We start from the raw sequence: 25621 nt of genomic DNA on the forward strand, positions 1-25621 counted from the left end.
GTATTTCAAATTGATGTCGTCGTGGCTGAAAAAGAGCCGCCTTCATCTTGTTCTCTCTTTGTTGCCATTTCTATTTCTGCATTTTGCCTTTCCAATCTGTAACCATAGCCTCCCTCCATCACCTCCTCCCTCCATCTCCTCTTCTTATTCCCACAAAGTGATCTCATGACTCCCAGTGCTCTACTTTGTTCACTATATCCTGAAGATAGTGGAGATGAGAGTCCCAATCCTGCCAATCGCTACCAATTCAACAAGCTGGGGTTTGTATATCTTTCTGACAAGTTTGTGTATCTCGTTTCTCTTCCCAATCACTCTGCCATACTCCACTCTCCTCAAGAACTCCCTTTCTCTGTCTGCCATCTCTTTCTTGTTTTACCTGCCATTAATTGCTGTATTTGCATCAAAGATTTATTTGGTTGGTATAGTGATCTGAGTTTGCCTTATTATACAGAACACAGGTTCATCTGTCTTGCCTTCTCTTATTTTTGTTAAATTAACAAGTTCCAAGCACTAGGTGGGGGGGGGAGGTTCCGTGTGCTCTGCCCCCCACTGTTCTCAAGCCAACAAACACCACTAACCCTTACCTCCTGCCCAAACCCTCCCCCCACCCCCACACACACACACTATTCTACTCACCCATGGGGCTTACACTCTCCTTGAAAGTTTGGTCATGATCAATTGAAGCAGTTAAATAGATGACCTTTCACCCTATTCCAAATCCCTCCCTTAAATCTCAGAATATAGCGAAGCTAATAACTCCATTTTATCATCACTAAACCCCCCCACAGGGTCTCCACTATCCCTTCCAAACCCGCCTCAATCAAAAAAATCCACAAAAGCTAATAACTTCATATTTTCAACATAAATCCTCCATGGGACCTTCATTATACAAGCCATGTTTGGTACCACTGTGGCCTTACAAGGCTGACATGAATACCAGATCTTGGTTATAGAGAACCTGCCTTCCCCTTCACCACACTCTACCCCAAACGTTACCTCCTCCCTATTTTATTCCCCATTGTCACCCATTATGGGTGTTAAATTTGGTCGCGATCATTCAAACCATTACATTAAATTAAATCACTCAAATTAAAAGTATGCAGAATCGGGAGCGATGCAAAACCAACCCCCAGGCACATGATAGATTTAACATATTAGTCCAGGAGTAGTAAGTCAAATTTGAGTCAAACCCAGAACAAATATATAACAAGCTGAAACTTTCAGGATATGTTCAGAAAACTGTCAGGAATAACATACTAAAAGTCCCCAAGGATGCCCCTTGGGGCTTTTGAGAAATTCAAAATGGCGTCCAAGATGGCCGCCGGCTTGAGATTTTCTCATATTTCAAGCTGAAATCATCATAAAATTAAAAATAATGGGTTAAAACAGATTTTAAGTTACAAAGAATCAATTACTATGGCTATTTTTAAGATAAAATTAACTTATTACTGTGGTGTAGTCATGCCCACGGGCTGACATATTTAATATGGCTGACATGCACAATACAATGTTTTCTTTTCAGAGCAGGAGATGGAGTTGTGCATCATTTGTAAGGACTTGTGCATCAAGGATTTTGTGCAAGTTGGACCCAAAGGAAGGACAACTCTCGTAGCTGCAAGCCTTGAGAGACAGGATGGTCTTCCTGAACTTCTACAGATACAGGAGTCACTGACACTTCACATTGCCTGTAGAAAAGCCTACACCCGGGAATCATCCATCAGATCTGAGACGAGAAAGTCTGAGAAATCAGCGGCAGATGAGGAATTTGAACAACCCACCCTGCGGTCCAGAACTCCTTTGTTTGACATCACGACACACTGCCCTTTCTGCTCTGAAGTACTGATTACTAGCAACAGACTTGAAACCAAACGCAGAAAGTTAACAAGCAATGTAGAGACAATAGAGTTCAAGAACAATGTGTTGAAAAGGGCAACAGAGAGGGGTGATGAGTGGGGCGAGGCGGTTACCAAAGGGATAGAAGCAAACATTGATTTGGTTTCCGCAGAGGAAAAATACCATCGTGCCAGTGCCCAGGAATTTCTTTCTAACCCACAAAAGTTTAAACGTGCTGGTAAGCCAGTTGATGTTCAAAGGATTTCAGCTTTCAATGAGCTATGTTCATATATAGATGACAATGACGAATGTCAATATGCAGTTTCTGACCTCATGGAGCACATGGACACATTCTTGAATGGTGAGGAAGGCTATTCTCTCAAGTACTTCAAACAGAAACTGAAAGAGCGATACAAAGATGATGTCATTATAACAAGCCTCCCTGGAAAATCCAGCATAGTCAGTGTCTGTGAATCTGTTCAGCGGATACTTCGTGAGAGGTGGGTGGCAGATCAAGCAGCTGACAAAGCTTGTGAAAATGAAAGAATAATTGAAATGGCAGCTTCAATTATTCGTGATGAGATTAGTTTGTCAGTGCATGATCTCGGTGAATATCCAACCTTGGAAGAAACTGAAAATGGTTCCTCTATGATTCCTGAGTCTCTGAAGCTCTTCTTGCACAAGCTGTTGGACCCAAAGGGCAAAAATGCTGCTGTATTGAGTCGGCAATGCACTGCCATTGCCCATTCTGTCATTTCTGCCTGCAGACCAAGGTCTTTCATTTCACCAGTGCTACTTGCCATAGCAGTGTACATACATCGCAAGTATACCTCTCGCGAGCTGATAGACATCCTCAGTAGCATCAGTTTTGCAGATGACTACAAGGAGGTCCAGCGATTTGAAAACAGCCTCATATCCGCTGGTGAGCCCTCCTATGGCCTCAATGGTTTCACCCAGTGTGTATTTGATAATGCAGATTTCAATGTTGCTACACTAACTGGGCACAGCACTTTCCATGCCATGGGTGGCATAGCTTGTGTAACCCCACCCAGAACAGTAGAAAAGTCTCCTGTCAAGCGCACAATGCAACTACCCCCAGCTGAAGCAGTTGGCACTTTTGGGCACATACCCATCAAGACATACAGCAAACCTGCAGTTCCTGCTTTGCAGTCAGTTACAGTAGAGCCTCTGCAGATCTCCGACACTCACAGACTGCAAGCATCAGCTCTTGATTCCATTTGGATGCTTGGGTACATGTTGAACTTGACACCGTGTCTGCCTTGGAGTGGCTTCATGAAAACTGTTCTGAAAAGTGATGAGTTCCAAACCTCCAGAATTGAGACTCTCCCATTCATCAATCTGGAACCAAGCAACCCCAGCACTATCTACACTGCACTGTGCTTTGCACAGACACAAAGTGACAAGCACAACCTCGAGATCTGCCCAGTAACATTTGATCAGCCTCTGTATGAAAAGGCTTCTGAAATTGTTGCTGCCTCCAGAGACTTGGACAAAGTGGTGGTGTGACTTGGACAAAGTGGTTGTGCGACTTGGTGGCTTCCACCTGCTGATGTCCTACCTAGGCAGCATTGGGAAGATCATGACAGGGAGCGGGTTGGAAAACCTGTGGGAACGAGTGTATGCCAAAGGTTCAGTGGTGCATATGCTCACAGGTCATGCCTTCTCTCGAGCAGTGCGTGTCCACATTCTGACCTTGCTGGCCCTCATCTATGTACTGCTAGACAAGTCAGACTGGGAGAGCCAGACTAACAAGGAACATCTGGTCAGTCTGTACCAGGACACAGTGGACCAAGATGAAGATGCTGCTGAGATAGATGAAGATGAAAGTCTGCAAGTGTCTCAACAGTTTCTCACTCACCACCGAGATCAAGCTGCCACACAGAGCAGAACGGGGAAGTTATGGGTGCAGTACATCCACCAGGTGTTGCTCATGCTCAACTTCATCGGAGCTGAGAGGACTGGCAACTGGAAGCTTCATCTTCACTGTGTGCAGGAGATGATCCCGCATTTCCATGCAGCAGGTCATCTACCGTATGCCAAGTCTGGCAGACTGTACTTGCAGCAGATGAACTCCATTGCACAAGTCATGCCACCTGAGGAGTACACGTTGTTCTCTGCAAAGGGGTATTTCACCATTCGCCGAGCCAATGACTTCTGGTCTGGCAACTTCTCCGACCAGACAATCGAGCAGTTCCTGATGAGGATGCTGAAAACCAGTGGAGGGATGACACATGGTAGAGGGATAACGGACAGCACCTTAACCAAATGGGTGCATGCACTGCTTCACTGTGTTCCTTTGTGCGATGCTTTGGAGAAGTTCACTGGTGTGCACACTGCTACCTCTGAACAACACAAAGATCTTCGTTCATCCAACAAGTGCTGCAGCCAAGCAACATTCCTTCAGAACATATCTCACTATTCAGGAATTGATGGGGAGGCCCTTGCAGCCAACAGCATGGGGATGGAAACTGGAGGACATCATCCTGACTCCAGTTGACACTGACCGTCCCATTGCTCCAGAGTCCAGACACTGCTCAACATGATCTCTTGTGGCTGCAGAGCAGATGGCTGTGGAGTGTCATGTGGCTGCAGGAAGATGGAGGTGCACTGCTCTGCCCTGTGTACAAAGTGCACTGGGGTCAAACCTGCAACAATGCAGCACCAATGCCATCCTTGCTGGATGCTGAGGGAGAAACTGAAGAATCAACTCCTGTTTCTCCGGAAACTGATGATGAGGATGATGACTAAGGATGAACATGTCATGTTGTAAATATGTTTCACAAGTTTTAACATTTGTAATTGTTTTGTTTATTGTTTTTTCTTAATGTATTTAATACAATACATGAATATTCTTATTTTACTCTATTTTTTAAGGTTTCTATCGTATAACCACAGATATGGTGAAAATTGTTCATAGCCCCAGAGTAATAGGTTTTAGACCTATGTCTAACTGCAGAAGGATTTCATTAAATCTTCAAGATATTGTTGAAATTGAATTCCCTGCCCCAAAAAACATATATTTAGACTCATTATTTGCATTTTTATGATGTTTTAAGCCTGAAATATGAGAAAATCTCAAGCCGGCGGCCATCTTGGACGCCATCTTGAATTTCTCAAAAGCCCCAAGGGAGATTCTTGGGGACTTTTAGTATGTTATTCCTGACATTTTTTCTGAACATTTCCTGAAAGTTTCAGCTTGTTATAAATTTTTTCTGGGTCTAAACCTATAACTCCTGAGCTATATACTACAACTACTCTGATGATGAAATGTTAGGCAGAGGCTTCAGTTCATTTATACATTGGATATTAATGTGGCATATTATCACATTGTAAACCTAAAAAATTTTTTTTTTTAATTGAACCCGTGTCCTGCAGTTTGACCTCCTTGGCGGATTACATTGACGATGTTGGCCGCCCTTACCTTTGGGCTCAGTGGCTCGGTGGCATAAAATTCCCACCACAATGCCAGGTATGCCAAACTGGGTCAGTAAAATTGCACTTTGTCAAACTACCTCCATTACACCTTCCCCCACTCCAGGTTCCACTCTTATTCCGTGTTTTTCTAACTTTTTTTTTTACCTCTGTTAGCAAAGTTGAAGGAGGTTATGTTTTCACCCCTTTCTGTCTGTCCGTTTGTTTGTTTGTGTCTTTGTGTGCACGCTATCTCAAGAAGTTGTGGACAGATCAGGATGAAATTTTGTGGGCAGGTTCGGTGTGTGACAAGGACTGACTGATGAGATTTTGGTGAAGATCCGGATCCAGATCCGACTACTAGAATTTGTTTCAGTGATTCTGCACCATTGGGAGATAGGGCTAAAAACTATATATATAGCATGATGTCTCAAAGTTGTGGACGGATTTGGATTAAATTTGGTGGACATTTTGGGTGTTTGACGAAGAACAATCAATTCAATTTGGGTGAAGATCTGAATTCGTATCCGGATTTGAGAATTTTTTTCAGTGATTTTTCACCATTGAGAGATAGGGCTAAACTAATATATAGCACGATATCTCATAAAGTTGTGGACGGATTTGGATGAAACTTGGTGGGCCTGTTGGGTGTGTGACAAGGACGAATTTATTCGATTTTGGTGAAGATCCAAATCCAGATCTGGATACGATAATTATTTAATTTTTTTAAGTGATTCTTCACCATTGAGGGATAGATAGGGGAGGTTATGTTTTCACCCCCTTTCACCACTGTATAGCATGATATTTCAAAAATGCAATGGGCCCGATATGTTCTCATGGATCAAGCATTGCGTGGTGGAGGTATGCGCTCCACTGAGTGCTCTTCTCGTTTTTTCTTTGTGTTTGCAGGCTGTGACGGACCAGGATCTCAGCTCAAGCTCCATGCGAAACACAGTACACAGAATCAGACGACGACTCTCAGCCAGGGTTGCATTGCAGAAGCAATTCTCAGCTTTTGGTAGAATGGATTACTTGGTCTTGGTCAATTGAGTATCATCTAAACCATATACCAATAAACTTGTGACTCATTTGTTTTTAACACTTTATAGTGATGCGATTTTTGTCTGTACAAGTAATTTGTTTCTCTTACAATGCAACTCTCATCTGTTCATGTTCTCCCAGAGCGGGGCTCTATTGCTGTTCCTCTGTCCACTCCCCCACTTGTTCCATCCAAGCTGCTATCACATTTGTCCCGCTGGGTGTCTATCTCTCATGCTGAGTATGAGGTACAGTATGTTATCAAGCTTCATTGCTCATCGTCATTTTCTTCATCCTCATGCGATCTCCCCCCACTTCCACTTCCAAATCCTCTGTTATCCTTCTTTCCAACTTCTCGCTACCCACTTCTTCCTTCCTTTGTTTCCTTCAGCTTCTTACTTTAATTGTGATTTCATCATTGAAATTTCTTCCTTCTCATTTGACTTTAACTTTTACACGAACTTAGTGAGGCCTCACCGAGAATATTGTGTGCAGTTTTGGTTACCACATCTGAGGAAGTACATAGCTGCCATAGGGAGGGTTCAATGAAGATCGACTCGATTGAATCCTGACCTAGCTTGACCAAGCTGAGGAGCAACTGAAGGAAACGATTTTTATGTTTGAAAGGGAGGGGATCTGATAGAAATGTTTGAGATAACGAAGGGTATCAACAAAACAAATCCACAGCGGGGTTTTTTGTTGGGTTTTTTAAAAGCAGAATGGGCAGTGACAGGATAAGGAGCAATGCAGGAATCTTTCACTCGGAGTAATAAATGGATGGAACAGTCTCCTGAGAAACACTGGCAGCAGAACCACTCGATGGGTTTAAACTTGAATTATATTGGTACTTAGAAACTTTGGGGATAGAGGGGTATATCTACATTGGCAGACTGGGAGGTTGATAAAGTATGGATGGGAGATTTCAAACGAATTGTGATGTCTGTGCTTGGGTCTTGTCAAAAGGTGAATCTGCTGTTCGTGTTTGTTCATTCCTCAACCTACGACCGTCTTTGTCCCCCTACTTCTCCGCCCCCACCAATTTTTTTTTTAATCCATAAAAATCCCCCAATATATATTACCCCGGTGAGTCTCCGTGCCCACCCACTGTTCTCCTCCCCTCTCCTCTTTTCCTCCTCCCCCATCCATAGGATTTAATAAACCACTAAATTGTTTAATGAGGTTTTGATGTAGTGCAGGCATGCTGGGCCAAATGCCTTCCTCTTGTGTTGTACCATGGTATTCTCCTATCTTGCTCTCACCATCACCCACATCTTCCTCCCACTGCTGTTTTATGTTTTTTTCCCAGGCTTTGTCCTACACTCGCCACCACTGGGAGCTTTGTCCCTCCCCGCCCACATCCCTGTATTTCCATGGGTGCCTTGAGAGAGGACCAGGTGTGTGTTCTTTAACTCTTTCAGCACCCTATATTAGTGCTATCTCTCTTTACCAGTCTTTTTTTGTTTCCAGTCTTTTTTTTTTAAACACTCTTCTCTTTATTTTCCTTTTCTCTCCAGCCCGAATGCATATTGCAGTGTGGTTGGATTGCAATTATCCCAAACCACCTCCTATCCTCTCTCTGCACCTCATTTGGAATGGAGAGCACACAGCACAGAATGATATCAATATCCTGGTCAGTACTGCATTCTCCATTTTTTCCATAATAAGCTTGTATGCTGATCCTGAACCACTTTCTTATTGGAATAACCTGATCTCTCAGACATCTATACTGTTTATGCATTTCTTGAATGAATTGACCCAATCCTTGGACTTGCAGGCCATGGAGAAGGAGGTAAACGTTTTCTGGCCAGATCTTGGATGTCCAGGATATGAAGTTTTGTCCCTTCAACTTGCTCATTTGGCTGCCTGCCTGGACGTCTACCTTGAGACATCAGATTTTGGACCATCTCACAAAGGTTGCACAGCATTTCCCAGAGACAAGATGTTTCTGAGGGTTACACGGTACGTCATGTGCAATCCTCCTTCGAGACACCATTTTTTATATATATATATATATATATATATATATATATATATATATATATATATATATATATATATATATATATATATATATATATATATATATATATATATATATATATATATATATATATATATATATATATATATAGCCTGGTGTTGGCGCAGTGGTTAGGGCAGCGGCTTGAGATCCAAAAGGTCCTGAGTTCAAGCCCCATTGGGCCACTGAATTAATACACTCGGGGGTTGACTCAGCCTGTCATCCTTCCGAGGTCGGTGAAATGAGTACCAGTGTACTGGGCCGGTGTATACCCCGGTTAAAATAGGTGTACCATATCCCTGTGTCGTAAGAGGCGACCAGGGTTGCGTCAGGAAGGGCATCCGGCGTAAAACATGTGCCAAATCAATATGCGGATCATACGGATGATCCGCTGTGGCGACCCCTAACGGGAGCAGCTGGAAGAAGAAGAAGAAGAAGAAGATATATATTAACCAGACAGAATGCCTTTGTTCATTCATGTAATCATCTAGTCTTGTGTAATGCTAATAGTTTCGCATCTTGTAAAAGGGTTTAAATTGAAGGGACAGGGTAGCTTTGTAATGGAGCATATGGAATTGGGACTTTACCATTAACACAGTGGGTTGGCCTATTTGACTTTCTCAGTGTGTGTGTGTGTGTGTGTGTGTGTGTGTGTGTGTGTGTGTGTGTGTGTGTGTGTGTGTGTGTGTGTGTGTGTGTGTGTGTGTGTGTGTGTGTGTTTGTGTGTTTGTGTGTTTGTGTGTTTGTGTGTTTGTGTGTTTGTGTGTTTGTGTGTTTGTGTGTTTGTGTGTTTGTGCGTGTATATATATTGTTGGGGGCGAAGACTACGAGAGGTGAACTACCTCGGGCTCCCACCGGACTCTCCGGAATCGCAGGCCGTCACACACGAATAACTTGGTGACGCGGCGGGTCGTTAATCAACTGCGAACGCCAAGAACTCGACCATATGACTTGGGGTCCTCCGTCTAATTAAGACCGTTTACCTAAAAGTCACGTGATCTCATTATCGGGGAACACGCCCTCGGACCGCACTTGCTCAAACTGGATCACTTTACCAGATCAGATGCAGCCGAGTGGAACTGCCAAGCACGTACCGGCTCGGAAGCAGATCGTTGGGGAATAACCACAGTTCGTACGGGTCCTTAAAACCAATAAAAGTCCAACATTTCTGAGTTGTACAATTTAAGTACTTAAATGTCCTTGAATTTCAGGAAAATGTTCAAAAGTCAATAAAAATCAGATTTTCCTGTTATTTGCTGAAGGGTGTTTCATTTTCCTCGCACTTGTATTCTAAACAAGGACAAATGTGTCCAAGAGCCACGTCCTAGAGGTTTTGTCTTCACCAGAAGAAGAAAAAAAAAACAACTTGCGATATTTTGTCACGTGCCTTGACGGAGCCAATAGCGAGAGCTGTCATGGACGATCGTCGTTTATGGACGTCATGGACGATCATAAAGATACCTCTGCCAGGCGCGATGATTTTACTGATGTAAGTGGGTGTAAAGACTTCCCATTGAAATTTTGTAAGCACAGGTGGGTTTGTCTCCCTACTTCTCCGCCCCCACCAATTTTTTTTTATCCATTAAAATGGATAATGAGAAAAAATGAGAATGTTCCTGTCTGCAGCAGAGTTATTCTATTGTGGCCTAACCTGAAGTTATTTGTTGAGGCATGTGAAAGCAAGAAGAAGCCGAAACCAACCAGCAACTCAAACAAAACTCTGCATGGTGCAATGAATGATAAGCTATCTGTCGCAAAACTGTCTTTTTTCAGGTCAGTAGCCAGTGCAGTTGAACCATTTTTAGCCTTGTACCAAACAGACAAGCCAATGGGTCCCTTTCTTGTTCATGATATTGAGAGACTTGTCAGAAATTTGTTAGAGAGGTGTGTTAAGCCAGTTGCATTTCAAAATGCTTCTACTGCATATGACTTGTTTAAGCTGGATCTTGAAAAGGAAAGGGTAGAAAACAAAAAGATTGAAGTTGGTTTCAAGGCTGAAAGTGAACTGAAGTCCCTCCTGAGAACCAAGGCCATCAGTGAATGCCTGGTGTTTCAGTTCAAAGAAGAATGTAGGCTATTTGTGGTGAAATGTGTCAACAAAATCTTTGAAAGGTCTCCTCTTAAGTATAGTTTAGCCAGAAATATGGCTTCTCTGGATCCCAGGTTGATGGTGACTGATCAAGAACACTCGAATCCAAATTCAAATGCCTGTTGGAAAATTTGGTGACTGAACAGAGTTGATGGTGATAATGTAGATATGTTGGTTGCGAGTTACACATAATTACTGCAGGATGTAGCAGGGTGTGAACTGAAGTCTCGGTTCAAGGACTTCAAAGTTGAAGATGACGGTAGATGTGTTACTCTATGAATGTGTGGGTAAAAACAAGAAGTTTGAGAAGTTGTGGGGGGTTAGTAGTTCGTAAAGTGTTGCTAGTTTCCCATGGTCAGGCGTCTGTTGAGAGGGGTTTTTCCCTCAACAGACAGATAGAGAAGGACAACCTGGGTGAAGGCATGCTTGTGGCACTGAGGCAGATCATTGATTATTTTGTACTGGTAGGTGGAATGCTCAAAGTTGAAATCACAAAGGAACTGCTATCCTCAGCCTCCAGTTCTCGACATAAATACCATCAATATCTTGAAGAAGAGAAAAGAAAGAAAGGGCAAGAAGCCATTCAAAGAAAACGAAAAATGGTTGAAGATGAAGTGGATGGTTTGAAAAAGAGAAAGGTGTTGGAAACTGACATAGAAGGTCTGACCACATTGTCAGAAAAAATATGCAGACGAGGCTGAGGCAAAAGGTGGCAAAACTAGCCACAGTCTTCTGGTAAAATCAAATGCTCTCAGGCACTCTGAGTTCCCCCCGTTTTTGCTTGGCAAAGTTCCAGAAAGAGAAATTGAGGAGAAGGCTAAATCCTTGCCTGCTATGTCCTAATTGGATATTACAATGACATGTAGCTAACAAAATGTACTGTTCTGTAGTGTAGAAGCAGTCAGGAGCTGCTGCAACTTTGCAGTTGGCAGCACCTACAATAACATTTTAACATAACAACACATTAACATTGAGAGTGCTGCCATCTGGAAACTTGTGACTGCTCCTGGCTGATTCTACAGTAACTGTGAAGTGAATTTGCCAATTGGCTGTGTGGCGCGTTGTGCCTTGTCGACTGAATAAGCTCCTGCTGTGTTCTGTATGTTCATTATTAAAATAGATTTTTTTGTAAACTTACTATCTTTGTTAATTTCTAGGTGACTCACCTCAATTTACCCCTGGAATTTCAAGGATGTGGTCCTTAAAAAGGGGTTATTTTAGCCCTTAAAAGTCCTTAAAAAAAGACATCTCAAAATAAGTTGGAACCCTGATAACGTCCCGGCTAAACTGGGGTGCTGGCCATGCTGGACAAATGGATGAATACACGAAAACGAGCTGGGAACATTTCTATACAAAGCATTTATTTACAGTCAAGTGAGGAAAAGTATGTGGCACATTGAATGGGGTTTTATTTTATGCACAGCAGGGGATAGCAAGGAATTTTGTGGGGTGCAGCAAGAGACAACTTACAAAAGCAGACACAGAGCAGAACTATCCTGTTCTACAATCTTAATTTATGCTTGGACAGGTGCCATCACACACGCACACACACGCGCACGCACGCACACACACACACACACACACACACACACACACACACACACACACACACACACACACGGAAGATTAGATAGCCCAGAGAGAAAGAAAGCAGGTGAGGGTAAACCACCTCTCAATATCTGGCACGGTCGGCAGAACAACGCAACCCAGTACGTTAAGGGAGAGGTAGGTGGGAGGAATACTGGTTGTGTCTAAGATGTGGGAGGTGTGGTGTCGTGCAATGTGGGGGGCGGGGAGTGCAGTGTCGTGCCAGACAAAAATGGGATTGCGGATCAGTTACGTTCTTCTATGGGCATCCACAGAAGATGGGATAGAGAGAGAGAGAGAGAGAGAGAGAGAGAGAGAGAGAGAGAGAGAGAGAGAGAGAGAGGGAGGGAGGGAGGGAGGGAGGGAGGGAGGGAGAGAGAGAGAGAGAGAGAGAGAGAGAGAGAGAGAGAGAGAGAGAGAGAGAGAGAGAGAGAGAGAGAGAGAGAGAGAGAGAGAGAGAGAGAGAGAGAGAGAGAGAGAGAGAGAGAGAGAGAGAGAGAGAGAGAGAGAGAGAGAGAGAGAGAGAGAGAGAGAGAGAGAGAGAGAGAGAGAGAGAGAGAGAGAGAGGAAAGAGAGAGAGAGAGAAGAGAGAGAGAGAAGAGAGAGGCGGGACGTCGACAGCACGGCAGGGAGTCTCGAAGGACGGCAGTCGCCTCGGATCAGGTCCTCAAAGAAGAAGCTCTCTACGAAGAACTGCGCTCTGGACGGCAATCGCACACCAATAATGTTCTGAAGAAGAGTGAGGCAGAGAGAGAAGAGATTCTAACAGCTCCGTACTACATCTTTTATTAGCCCCGGGCAAGGGTGGGGCGATGACAGGAAGGCGACATGCTGTGGCCCAAATCCTGCTCCTCCATTGGGCCACAGCGGTCCTAGCCATGCCCTGCCAGGCTCTGGAACTGGAAACCGGCTGAGATGCCTACCGGCTTCGGCATGGCTCGGACCTCCTGACTTAACATGGGGCATGCTCCCTGAGCCGGCACCCCGGCCCTGAACCTGCACCGAGTAAAGTCTGAATGTCGGATGGCAGCGAACTTTCCCCGCCACCCACAGGCTCCCTCATGAGCCAAAATGCACATCCAGGACCCGAACCAAACTCCCGGATCCCCCTTCTCGCGACTCCTCCTCCTCGTTTCCCCCAGTCTTGCCATGGTCTGGCGACTGGATGAGGGCTGTCTCAATTTCGGACGCTCATCCGGGACATCCCTGGTGAGACATGGCGAAGCTATTAGCGTCTGTTGCATGGTCGAGTATCGCGGGCACCGAGGAAAATCTGACGCCGCGCGGTGCTCCTCAAAATATAGAGTGGAGAATTGTAGTGTTGCAGAGGTACAATAATATTTTCCCCGTGTGCGAGAGGCATTTGGTGAGCAAGGTGCGAAGTAAGGTGAGGTGCTAGTTGGGAATTGGCACGCAGATTTGAATGAAATAATGGCGTTTGATTCCCGTGTTCGGGTTGTGTAATGTGCAGTGGGGATGTGGATGATCTGAGCTGTGGGAGGCATTGTAGTGTTCTTATAAACAATTTATTATTGAATGGCATGTGTGCTTACATGCTTGTTCTGTAGTATGGCTAAAAGTACAGGGTTAACGTAGGGATCAGAGAAATTTATATGACCAAACTATGAGACCCACGCAATGCACTTCGTCCCATTAACCCACTGGGCATGAGGGGTGGACTAACTACACGAATACTTATGAAATAACTGCCTGGGGAACACTGTATGTTGGGTGACATTGCCTTAGACTTCGAGGCATGCGGTTTCGCAGAACCGCAACTATATATATGTATACAATGGGCAAATTTTAATATGATAGATTATAATTTGTGTGAAACACCCTCGTGATGCCTGCCTCACCGTTCTCATCTTCACTCCTCTACCTCCCTCCGCCACCTTCCTCTCTCTACCGACACCCTTACCATTGAATATTAGTTCATAAAATGTGAGATTGAATTTATCTGGTGTTGATGTAGCACAGGATTGATGGGCCAAATGACGTCTTCTACATCCATCTCCTTTGTGAACCTGTTTAATACATACGACTATGGTTAAACCCTGGGGAGCAGACGCTCCCTGACATCCCACATGCCTTATATTCGCAATCTTGGCGGACGTCTACATATTGCATACTCTATAAATTGCCTCGGATTGATTTGTCTGGGCATTCATCAATATCAAATGCTTTTATTCCCATCCTATTTGGAAAAAAAAAACTTGGGGGATATTTTTATTTGGTTCCGTCTGTCTGTCCGTCATGCTATCTCCTCCTAAACTGTTGGGCAGAACATTTTTCAATGTTTTTAAAATGGATTTTAAAATTTTTCAATGTTTGTAAATGTAATCAACATTGGGGGACATGTGAAATATGCAACTATTTTTTTGGATTTGACCCCCATTTCAGGCCCTAGGGGGTGCGTAGGATCACATGAGTTAAACGGAAAAAAAAATTGACTCAAAATTTGTGATTAGCTCATTCCTGGTGGTATCCTTAGCCATCGTTCAACTTTGTTTTAGTGGGGAAGCATGGTAATTTGTGATGGCATGCCATCGCCTTTGTTCTCGTTTTTGTTTTTGAAAATGTTTATGGCGTGACTCTTCCTTGCATTTGCTTTGGTCCTTGGCAAGTAATATGATAACCATTTTCAATTTTGCATGGTCAGTGGTTTGGGAGGAGATCCAAAACTGACGGACAGACATTGGATTTTATTATATGGATGATAATTTGTCCATCGTATACTAATGTCCATGTAATTAATGTTTAAGTTACACCAGTGTCTCTTAAAGCCCTTATTCTATATGATCTCTTACATGAGCCTTAGATCACTCTGTAAAATGCAGTCCTGGCATTATGACCATAGTAACTCTACTTGGACCTTACCTCCTCCTCCCCCATCCCACCCCTGTCTTCACACCACAGAGGGCCCAGCAGGGTGAAACCTTTTCACTATGATACTCAACATGGCGTCTTCTCTCATCGCTGACGGCCTGGATGTATGAGTTGCTGACATTATTACTAACTCCATGGACACGTAGTATGCTGCGGCTTCCTGGGAACTTTATTTGGAAGAAGGGAGTAGGAATTTGAAAGCCTGGTAATAAAAATCTATCAAGTCCTTTTAATAATTTTATAATGCTACTTTACTCATAACCTTTGCCTGTGTTTTTTAGGTCATCTCTATCATCTCAGTAGAGATGACCGAATAATAACAGTCTCGAAGTCTGTCCGTACGTCTGTCCGTCCGTCCGTCCGTACGTACGTCCGTCCGTCCGTCCACAATCAAACCGAGTGGAGACAAATAACCACTAGTGGAATGGATAGAGGTCGATGCGACATGCACAACAATATAGCTTTCAAGGTCGTCCAAGGTCGAGGTCAACGTCACGAGGCTGTCAAAGTTGCGAAAATCGTCGATTTCAAATCGTATCCTCCCTCATTTATCAAGAGAGATCAAATGTTATTAGTGATTCAGATACTACGGACTATTATCGAGAACAACACGAGCCATTTTTTTGAAATTTGCTCTCGTTCCGATTTTATAGCCCTTTAAACTTCGCTCTGATTCCCCGTATGGGCCGTTCATAAAGTACATACAAAAAAAAAAGTATTAACATAAGAACTGGAACTCTCCAAGACAAATATTACATTTGAAGCTTTTGTCAGATTTAACTAAAACAATGGAACACAAGTTTATATGCATACTTACTTTCATTTATGACATTAACATTGTCTTGAATGTCAATTTGTACTTTTATTTTCATAAATGACGTGCTGTGATATTAAAAGAAAAAGGTAAATTACACCGCTAGGGACTGCATCGTCATGACTTACAAACATCGGTTCATAAGGAACTGATGGCTTTGCAAGCGATTAGCGATGTATGAGGTGGGTGGGTGGTTTAAAGCCCGCGTACGAGTTGCGTTCAGGGGTGGGTGGGTGGTATGACGGCTGCATACAGAGGGGGGTGGGTGGTTTAAAGTCCGCGTACGAGCTGCGTACAGGGGTGGTATGACGGCTGCGTACATACTTCATGAAAGTGGTGTCGGACTACATGAAAGCGTTTCAGAAGATGAAGGTGAGCCTGTCGTCATCGCGAGGAGGAAAAAATATCCCCGTTCACAGGAACATTTTTGACGTGATGTTGAATCCGTGGACGTCAATAATTGTTCCATATTACTGTGTTACCGTAGTTAATAATTACTGATGCATTTGAGATAAATCTACAGTTCGTTGTAATCTTCAAGTATTGTGATGTGATATGAGACGCATATGGGGGTGGGTGGGTGGTCACTAGCCTGCATACAGAGGGGGGTGGGTGGTTTTGAAACCCGGAAGTAGAGCGTACGTACTTTATGAACTGCCCCTATTCCAGTCTGGCACAGAGTTACTTTCGACCTCTGGCAGAGATGACCGGCACTCCTGCTCGGGGGTATTTTTTATTGCTCATTTTTAACATGATTAATATTGTTACGAATCCGGGGTTCGAGTTTGACTACAAAGGGAAGCGCTCTGGTTCCTCCTGAGCACCCGGTCCTGAGGCCACCATGCACAAATATTTTTGTGCTCACGTGTTGCTAAGCAACCATGAACGCCAGTTGGCACTGCCAATCCCAAAGGGTTGCAGTTTCACTACCTCACGTGATACCTTACATGTGGATGGCTGCACCAATGGGGGGGGTCTCGTGCCCTCGATGCGTACTCTAATTACTCACCGGATCAGGTACAGCCAAGTGGAGCTGCGAGTACGCACTGGCTTAAAAGAGAAAATTAGTGGGGCAGAACTTCTGGCTAACCTTTGTGCAGACTACGCTGGACCATCGATCTATAATTCCAGCTGTGTGTGTGTGTGTGTGTGTGTGTGTGTGTGTGTGTGTGTGTGTGTGTGTGTGTGTGTGTGTGTGTGTGTGTGTGTGTGTGTGTGTGTGTGTGTGTGTGTGTGTGTGTGTGTGTGCTGTTTCTCAACAACCACTGGTCCAATCTAATTGAAACTTGCCAGCTATATTGCTGGGGACCTGAGGATGTGCCTTTTCAACGTTTGATATTAATCGGACAAGTGCTTCCCAAGTTATAGCCATTTATTTACCAAACCAATGACAAGACACGTTATTGTGTGGGCGTGGCCGATGGGGAAGGGAAGCTCAGCCGCGTTCCCCATTACGGGTTACAATGTATGGGCTTCCGGATAATGATGACCGTGTATTCTAATAATTTCTCGATTTCTTATGCGCATTTATAAACACAATGCCCCAAGTTATGATCGTTTTCATATTAGACGGTGCATAAATTTCGGTAAAATCAGAGTGCCGGTATGCTCCGAACCAGGAAGTAAAATATTTTTCTCTCTCTTCTCTTCTCTTTTTGTTTTTCCTTGCCACGACATTGCGAAAAGGTAAAATACGTTGGCGCGAATTGAATAATTGGGTATTAAAACTAAGTTGCGAATAATCATAACTGCGAATAATATGCGAACTTCCGGGCCACACACGTACGGGCACGGTTGAGCAAAGAAACGGCCTGTGTGGTTGTTGTTTGTTGCTCGCGGTTTGAATATTTATTTATTATTATTATTTTTTTTTCTTTATGGGCACGTACTCGTTGGAAGAAAAGACAGGACGAGCTGGGTACATTTATAATACAAATCATTTATTACAACCAGTGAAATGCAAATATTTATAAAAGACAAAGTGCAAAGAATACAAGGAAATTCTACAATCTTATTTACACTAACATGACTGGCACCATCAGACACACACCCAAGGAAATTGGAGAGCAAAGAAAGAGAGAAAGTGCAAGGTGTTGGTGACCTCTGTTACCCTGTGTGGTTGATGGACCAACGTGACCCAGTCGCTTATGAAGGGAAGAAGGAAGAAAGCTGAAGGTGTCTGAGGTGCGTTAGTGCAGATGTGCAGATGAGGTGGAGAGGAAGGTGTAAAGATCTGGGTTAAGGAGGTGGACGTCAGGACTGCACTCAGGAGGTCTACGGGGTGGGATGGTTTTGACCCCAGAAAATAGGTATTTGCTTTCTTATCCGAAACTACACACACAATTCCGATGAAAGTTGACCACAACCTTCATCATGCGCATTGTACCAAAGTGTATTGACCGTATCAAAATCTGCGCTCATTAGGGGGTTTACAGGATGAGGTGGGTTGAACCCCCCCCCCCCAAAAAAAGGTATTTGCAGTCTTCTCAGAAACGACGCACAATTTTGATGAAACTTGACCACAATATTTTTCATCATTGATGTATGAAACTTTGTAGACGCCATTAAAATCTGCGCTTACTGAGGGTGTCTATGGGGGAGTTTTTTTGACCCCCAAAATAGGTATTTGCTCTCTTCTCTGAAATTGCTCACAATTTCAATGAAACTTGACCACAACCTCCATCACTCGTGATGTACCCAAGCTTATTCACGGCATCAAAAATGAAGGGTCTGAGGAGGTCTGCGGACGGGGGGGGGGGGAGGGTTGAGTGGCTTTGATGGTCCTATGTTTCAGTGGCTTGATGGTCCTTGAGTGGCTTAATGGTCCCAGGTGAGCATCAGGACAGGTGGTCCTATGTTTCAGGTCTAAATATTTTTCCTAATGGCGAGAGCTAAAAGGCTCGGAAGAGCAGATATTGATATTGGTGGATGTGAAGAACATTACAAACATGAGATGAAAAAGAAAAAGAGCAATCGGAGATTGCAGACCCTTGCCAGGACTTGTTTTGCGTGGTGCTTGTTTTGTGTGGCGTTTGTGTACTTTTGTGTTCCGTAATTAATAAGAGACATAATTAGAACTGCCACTTTATAACTGCTGCCAGCGATGACCGGTTCAGCCGTTTCAGAGAAGATTTTTGAAGGTAAAACAAAAAAAAGCTGCTGAATCACATGACCAATGACGTCATCAAAAATTTTTGTGGACCATTTTATCCCGAGAAGGAGGAGGATATTGGGACCATACTCGGTGCAGAGTGTTGGTGCTGCTTAAGCAGTCTCCTTGGCTATTGGGCACAATCCTGGACGGGTCGCCGCTCCAGCACAGGGTACCAGCAAGCTGGCACTCATTTTGCCGACCTCGGAAGGATGACAGGCCGAGTTAACCCCACCTGGTATTAATTCGACAGCTGAGTGGGATTTGAACTCAGGACCCTCAGATCCAAAGCCCACCACCCTAACCATTAAGCTAACACCAGGCATTATTTTATCCCTCGAGGACCCTCAAAAAATTTCATCCTGATCGGATGTAGCGTTCTACATATAAAATTATGAAGTTATCACAAAGGCACCTATGATGTCATAAAAAAAATCACACATTCCCATGTGTACTTGCTATATGTCAAGTTTCAAGTTTTTTTCCTTGATGTGGTTTCAGAGATGCAGAGGTCCAAAGTTTTTCCAACATGGCTGCCACACCACATGACCTATGATGTCATAATTATCATTAAAACATTCTACATGAGTGCATAGAATGGATTAGGACACAACATAATACATAGGACCACCTGTCCTGATGCTCACCTGTATCAGGAGCAAGTCACTCAAACCCCCCACAGACCCCCTTTATGAGTGCAGATTTTGATGCGGTCAATAAACCTTGGTACATCATGGGTGATGAATGTTGTAGTAAAGTTTCATATCGAAATCGTGTGTCTAGTTTCGGAGGAGATGACAAATACCTATTTTGGGGAGTCAACCCCCCCCCCCCCCCGTAAACCCCCTTAGTGAGTGCAGATTTTGATGTGGTTGATACACTTTGGTACATCACTGGTGATGAAGGTTGTGGTCAAGTTTCATTAAAATAGTGTGTATTTTTGGAGAAGAGTAAATACCTTTTTGGGGAGATTTAACCCCCTGCCCCCCCCCCCCCGGTCGACCCTCATAAGAAGTGCAGATTTTGATGCAGTCAGTGCACTTTGGTTCATTACGGGTGAGAAATGTTGTGGTCAAGTTTCATCAAAATCGTGTGTTTGATTCAAGCGATAATGACTGAAGTGTTTACGGATTGACTCACCTCTAGACACTGTTCGATCGCATAAACTCGCCTGACTCGAATCCAGGTGAGCTAAAAAGGAACAACAGGAGAAGGTGGAAATGTCAACAGCAGGGCTGAGGGAGAAAATAGATGGACAGACAAGGGATATACATAACGATGAAGGATAGGGAGAACGCAAGGGTTGGACAAGATGCAGAAGCAATTTTTTTGGAAGGGATGGGGGTGGTTAAATGATGTTGAAAAGATCATGGTTTTGGATGGGGCATGATTTGAAATGGTGGTGACCAGTTGTCTTGAAGATCTGGAGGGAAGAATGAGATTGAAGAGAGTGTGGAAGTTTGTTCCACAGATGGGGAAAAAGAGGAATAAATGAATGGAGGTGAGCAGTGGTTCTGGATTTCGGAAATTTCACGAGGAGGGAATTGCTGCTGGACCACGTGTGTCCTGCAGATACCTGGGGGAATGAACAAAGCACTGAGAGGACAGAGGTTGCAAGACCAGAAATGAGGTGGAAGAAGACAAAGACAACCGACCTGTTTGTGATGAGTAAGTGATTGTCCCATAGACTCAGCTTCATCGTGGAAGATTCCAATAATATTGAAGGCCTTGGTTTCCACAATGTCAATCTGGGCAAGATGTGAGACGGTGGATCCAGCCACAAGCCTCTGCATTGTACAAAAAAAACTGTTCTTGCTGAGTCAATGTACTTAGAAAGGTAGTGGCAGCAGAGAAAGTACATAGGTTTAAACTGGATTTATATAGTTCAGTATATGGAGATCCATTGGAGCTGGAGGGGTAGAAGGATCTGAGCAGGACTTGTAGGTACCGTCGTGGCCAAAAATATTGGCACCCTTGCACTTTTTTCAAATGATGCACCGTTTCTTCCAGAAAATTGTTAAAATTAAAAAAATCTTTTGGAATCCACATATGTACTTGTTTGGTTTGCAGTGGAACAAAACAACAAAAGTTACGAAATCGTAGCTTTTTCGACACAAATCTTAAAATGGCCTGGACAATATTATTGGCACCTTTTCGAGGTTGTTAGAAATAATGAGATTTCAAGCAGGTGATTCTCCTTTACTTTAGGATTGAACTCAGTGTTGTGGCATGGCTGGAAAAAAAGCGTAACCCCTCCCCAGGGTAGAACAAAGCACAACCATATTTTTTTGGTTTATTAGGATGTCTGAAGTTGGAAATGGATGGTTGTGAAAATATATATATTGGGGATAGCATGTATTTTGGTGGAATTTGTAATTATAGTGCCAGAATTTTTTTTTTGTTTCGGAAAATCATAAAAATCATAAAAATGACAAATCTTCAATTATCAACCAATTTTCATAATTAAAATGTCATTTTGTACAGCATCAAGAGTATGTTGCTTTCAGATCATCTCAGTCGCTAAATCTGAATCATTAAGTTTTCAAAACTGAAAAAATGTGATTTTACAAACGAATTTTATTCCGAAATGCTATCTTACATTTTGTTGTATACTACTATTTTTGCTTTAACACTGAAAGTAGCAAATATATTTAACAAAACATTCTGCATAAAATGGTCCTCAATATGAAATTCACAAAGAGATTTAATCAAAATCATCACTGTCCAAGTCACTCTCATCTGCAGCAACAGGGGCTTCACATTTGTTGTCACATTCCAAACCAAGACATGAACAGAAGTCAGTGCAAGGCAATCCTAATGCCAAACAGTGGCACTTCTGTGAAGTCTTTCATTCAGCATCCATACAGTACATGTGAGTTAGGTCTCGGACTTCAATGGGTGCAGCCTCTTTCACATAGTAAACAGGTTGCATGGAAGATGTGTCCTCATCCCATCTCCAGCCATTACCAATTGGGCTCAACTGTTGTGGTTTCGAAACTTCACATTGTATCCATATAGTTAACTGGTACTTGGCTCGCAACACATGTTGAAGGAAAGCATCCTCAGTTGGAGGAAATGCTGATGCAGGTTTGTCACTCTTGCAAGCAAATTCATACCGTAACTCATCTAAGGTTGTACATAAGTTGCGATTGGATTTATTTTTGTTTCCATACAATGCTAATGTGTACCGACGAGCATCCTGCAGGTTTTCTGTCAAATCAGGAGTTGTGCCCAGGGTGCTCAGAGCAGGAAGATCCTCTGCATATTGAACTAGCTTACTGAAGGCTGTTTTCTTGCCAATCTTGTGGAGACTACTGGTATTATCACACCCAGTAAGGGCGTGTGCAGATGGTAAGGCATGTGCTACATTTTCTCCTACATTTTGACATATACTATGAACCGGTATAAATCTTTCCCTATTTTTTTTTGTCCAGTGTGTCCAGAATGCATGAATGTTAACTTTGGCAGTTTGCCTTCATTTAGATAGTAAACCAGCAAGACGAGGACATCTGTATCATCTGACTTCACTATCAGCCTTTCATGAGATGATGCTTGGTCAATGGCATGAAGAAGCATCTGAGTGTCTGCTTCTTCTTGTGTGCTGAAGAGCTGGGGAAGATTTATTTTTTGAGTCATTTGAGTCAATGGTTACATCTCTCTCAGCTTCTAGAAATCCACCTGCAAGAGTTATACTCTGGCCATTGATCAGTCCAGGTGGGTCATTGAGTAATGACTGTGATGTGAATGCTGCAAGGTTTGTCTTGTTCGCAGAATTCTTTCGGAAATTCCTGTAATGCGGCACAACTCTGTCTGGAGCAATTACATGACTTACAACTGCTGAAGTGCCACCTCTGCATTGTCTTTCTTGATATTTGACAGAATGGGGAACATCATAACGATCAAACACAAGGACTACAGACTTGATGCTCCATGAATTATTGAGCAGGGCAACAATTTTGCGTAAGATAAGCTGTGCAATATCCCTGAAAGTGTTGAACTGTGTTTCATGTATCCCTTGGAGAAGCACCATCCTATCATATATGTAAATCCCTTGACCATGAAATGGTGGAAGCTCAAGGATTTCCTCTGTTGTTGACTCCAGTTTACTGGCGAGATCTGCTTTAACACACTTCCTCATTTTGCCATCATCATAGAACAAGGCAGGTGGGATGACTGCAAGCTCATGCTGTAAGACTGTTTCCATGTTCACATTTCGCTGTTTTGACACAGCCAGAAACCTAAATAACACTTCTGAATCAATCATCAACTTCTTGGTGTCCTTATCTATTGTAATGGACTTCTTCATGTCTGCAAAGGTCACCATCTTCTTTCGTGTTTCTGGATTCCAGAATGAAACAGACTTAGATACTGGTGCCTCTGAGCAATGATATTTTGGCAAATAGCAATGATCTTCAGCTCCCAAGTTTGAGTGAGTCACCATTGGCAAAGCAAGATACAGAGTCAAATTATTGTTTGCTCACACACCATGAGAGAAAAATCATACGGACAATCTGGCACAAATTTTCCACACTCCTCGAGCTCCAGATCAAAACTAGATATGTAGTTGACACTATCAGTTATATTACTTATATGGCTTCTCAGGATTGCTGCTGCCATATGCAATATCTGATGTTCATCAGGCTGATCTTTTGCTGAATGTAAATCAGAAAACTCAATGTCTTCATCAGTTTCCATGTGTGATGCTTGTTGGAATGCATTACCAATTGTCATGTTGCCTGAACAGACCAAGTCTGATTGTCCACTGCGTTGCACTAAGATTAGTCTGTTTCCATAATAATTTTTTAGCTTTGTCTTTAACTTCCAGGACGAATATTGTTATGCATCAGTCACCCCTATGTCAACCAATGCTTGGACATACTTTTCTTTCAGGAGAGAGAGGCTTGTCACAGTCAATTTTTGGGATAGCACTGATATCTCAAGCTCATTCTGAACAACGTGGAATGCTTTCTCATGACAAGTCTGTTCTTTGTCAGATGTGGCTGCCTTCAAACATGCTGCTTCAATGTTGCGATCACTGATATAATGTCCATAACAACCTCAATGATACTTTGCATCAAAGGCAAAGAGGTCTGAATGTGTAAGCATTCGAGTATGAATCTCTTCATCATTTTGTTTGGTGGCTGCTTCCAGAACTCTGTCTGGTGGATTTACCAATTCCAGTTGTAATTGGAGTCAATTTTTCTGATTTCTTGTCTCCTTTGCCACAAACCAAACATTGAGTACAGATATTGGAATTGGAGGAATGTGATCTACTGCTTTGCTGCAATGAGGGACTACTTGTAGATGGACCTGCGGCATCATCATACATGTAATTGTTTGAGGAACTTGTATATTTTGTGCGGTAAAGTTTGTGGAAGCTCACATGAATCTCGCTGGAGAGAATTTGGTCTTCTAAGGGTGAAAATAATTCATAGACATCATCTTTGCGTTTCTTACATACATTCATGATAGTCCTAAGGCCATCTTGGGTTGGATTCTTGACAACAGCACCTCCTTTTGAAAGGGATTTGAAGCACAATATACATTGTTTAGTGTTCAAACGAGGTTTATTATCAGGAGGTTCACCATCCATTATGCATTTCTTGTACTGTATTCAATGATGAAAGTTTCTCTGCCCTACAAAGACAAAGAAGGACTGGTAAAATAACAGGGACTAAAAACATGTTCCTCGGAATTGGATTTGACACATACACACTCTTATATTTTTTTAGGCAAAACAATACTGTCACAACCTAATTATGTACTGCCCTTTCAGATTTCCTACAAAATGACACCTTATTTGTGCAAATCGGTTGAAAATTGCAGGTTTAACAGTCATTTTCGTGATTTCGCAACATTCGCCAAATTATTGGAGACTACTAACACAAATCATGACCAAAATACATGCTATCCCCAATATATTTTTTCACAACCATCCATTTCCTACTTCAGACATCCCAATAAACCAAAAAAATATGGTTGTGGTTTGTTCTACCTTGGGGAGGGGTTACCCTGCTTTTTTGGCCCTTATGGGGAATGGCCACAGCACTATCACCTGTGGTGAGTTACAGGTCTCTGCAATATGAAAATCACTCATTCAACCAGTTTGAAAAGAGAAAATGAGTCATTCTGCTGTTTTGTGTCAGTGTGTGTACCGCATTCAGTATGGAGAAAAGAAAGAATGCCAGAGAATTGTCTGCGGAGGTTAGACACAAGATTGTACCCAAACATGGACAACCTCAAGGCTACAAGTCCATCTCCAGAGACCTTGATGTTCCTGTATCCACCATACACAATGTTATCAGGAAGATTAAGGCCCATGGCACTTTAGCCAAACTCCTTGGACATGGCCGCAAGAGAAAACTTGATAGAAGGATTGTTCAAAATGTGGAGAAAGCACCTCGATCAACTGCCAAACAGATTCAAGCTGACCTTCAGATGCAAGGTACGACAGTTTCAACTCGCATCATCCATTGCCAACTCGATGAAAGGTGGTTCTTTGGTAGGAGGACCCCACTGCTGAGAGAGAGAGACATAAGAAAGCCTGAGTACAGTCAAACATGGAGGAGGTTCAGTGATGTTTTGTGGTTGCTGTGCTGTCTCTGACACTGGGTACCTTGAGTGTCCACATGGCATCATGAAATCAGGAGAATAAAAAGGCATTTTGGAACACAATGTTCAATCCAGTGTCAGAAAGATGGGTCTCTGTCGAAGGTCATGGGCCTTGCATCAAGGCAGCGACCCCAAACACACTTCAAGAAGCACCCA

General features: G+C 43.1%; 2 protein-coding genes across 2 annotated transcripts in view; both read left to right on the forward strand.

The window, feature by feature from the left end:
- Positions 1 to 15801, forward strand: part of THOC5 (THO complex subunit 5) — an 83815-nt gene extending 68014 nt beyond the window's left edge. The window contains exons 12-19 of the mRNA XM_085892006.1: positions 159 to 260; positions 5230 to 5323; positions 6175 to 6283; positions 6448 to 6551; positions 7610 to 7697; positions 7818 to 7933; positions 8078 to 8262; positions 14919 to 15801. Of these exons, the coding sequence (XP_085748132.1) occupies positions 159 to 260; positions 5230 to 5323; positions 6175 to 6283; positions 6448 to 6551; positions 7610 to 7697; positions 7818 to 7933; positions 8078 to 8262; positions 14919 to 14982 (862 nt within the window). The 3' untranslated portion in view covers positions 14983 to 15801. The remainder of the gene's footprint in view (positions 1 to 158; positions 261 to 5229; positions 5324 to 6174; positions 6284 to 6447; positions 6552 to 7609; positions 7698 to 7817; positions 7934 to 8077; positions 8263 to 14918) is intronic.
- LOC147034987 (uncharacterized) lies at positions 274 to 5210 on the forward strand. Its single transcript, XM_085891994.1, is given in 2 exon segments — positions 274 to 3336; positions 3338 to 5210. Coding segments are annotated over 2 exon segments (2820 nt in total). The 5' UTR covers positions 274 to 1530; the 3' UTR covers positions 4352 to 5210.
- Positions 15802 to 25621: the final 9820 nt, after the last annotated feature.

This window comes from Eptatretus burgeri, chromosome 1 (genome assembly GCF_056783735.1).
Source record: "Eptatretus burgeri isolate ZD-2024b chromosome 1, Ebu_testis_v1, whole genome shotgun sequence".
In the NCBI taxonomy this organism is placed as follows: domain Eukaryota; kingdom Metazoa; phylum Chordata; class Myxini; order Myxiniformes; family Myxinidae; genus Eptatretus; species Eptatretus burgeri.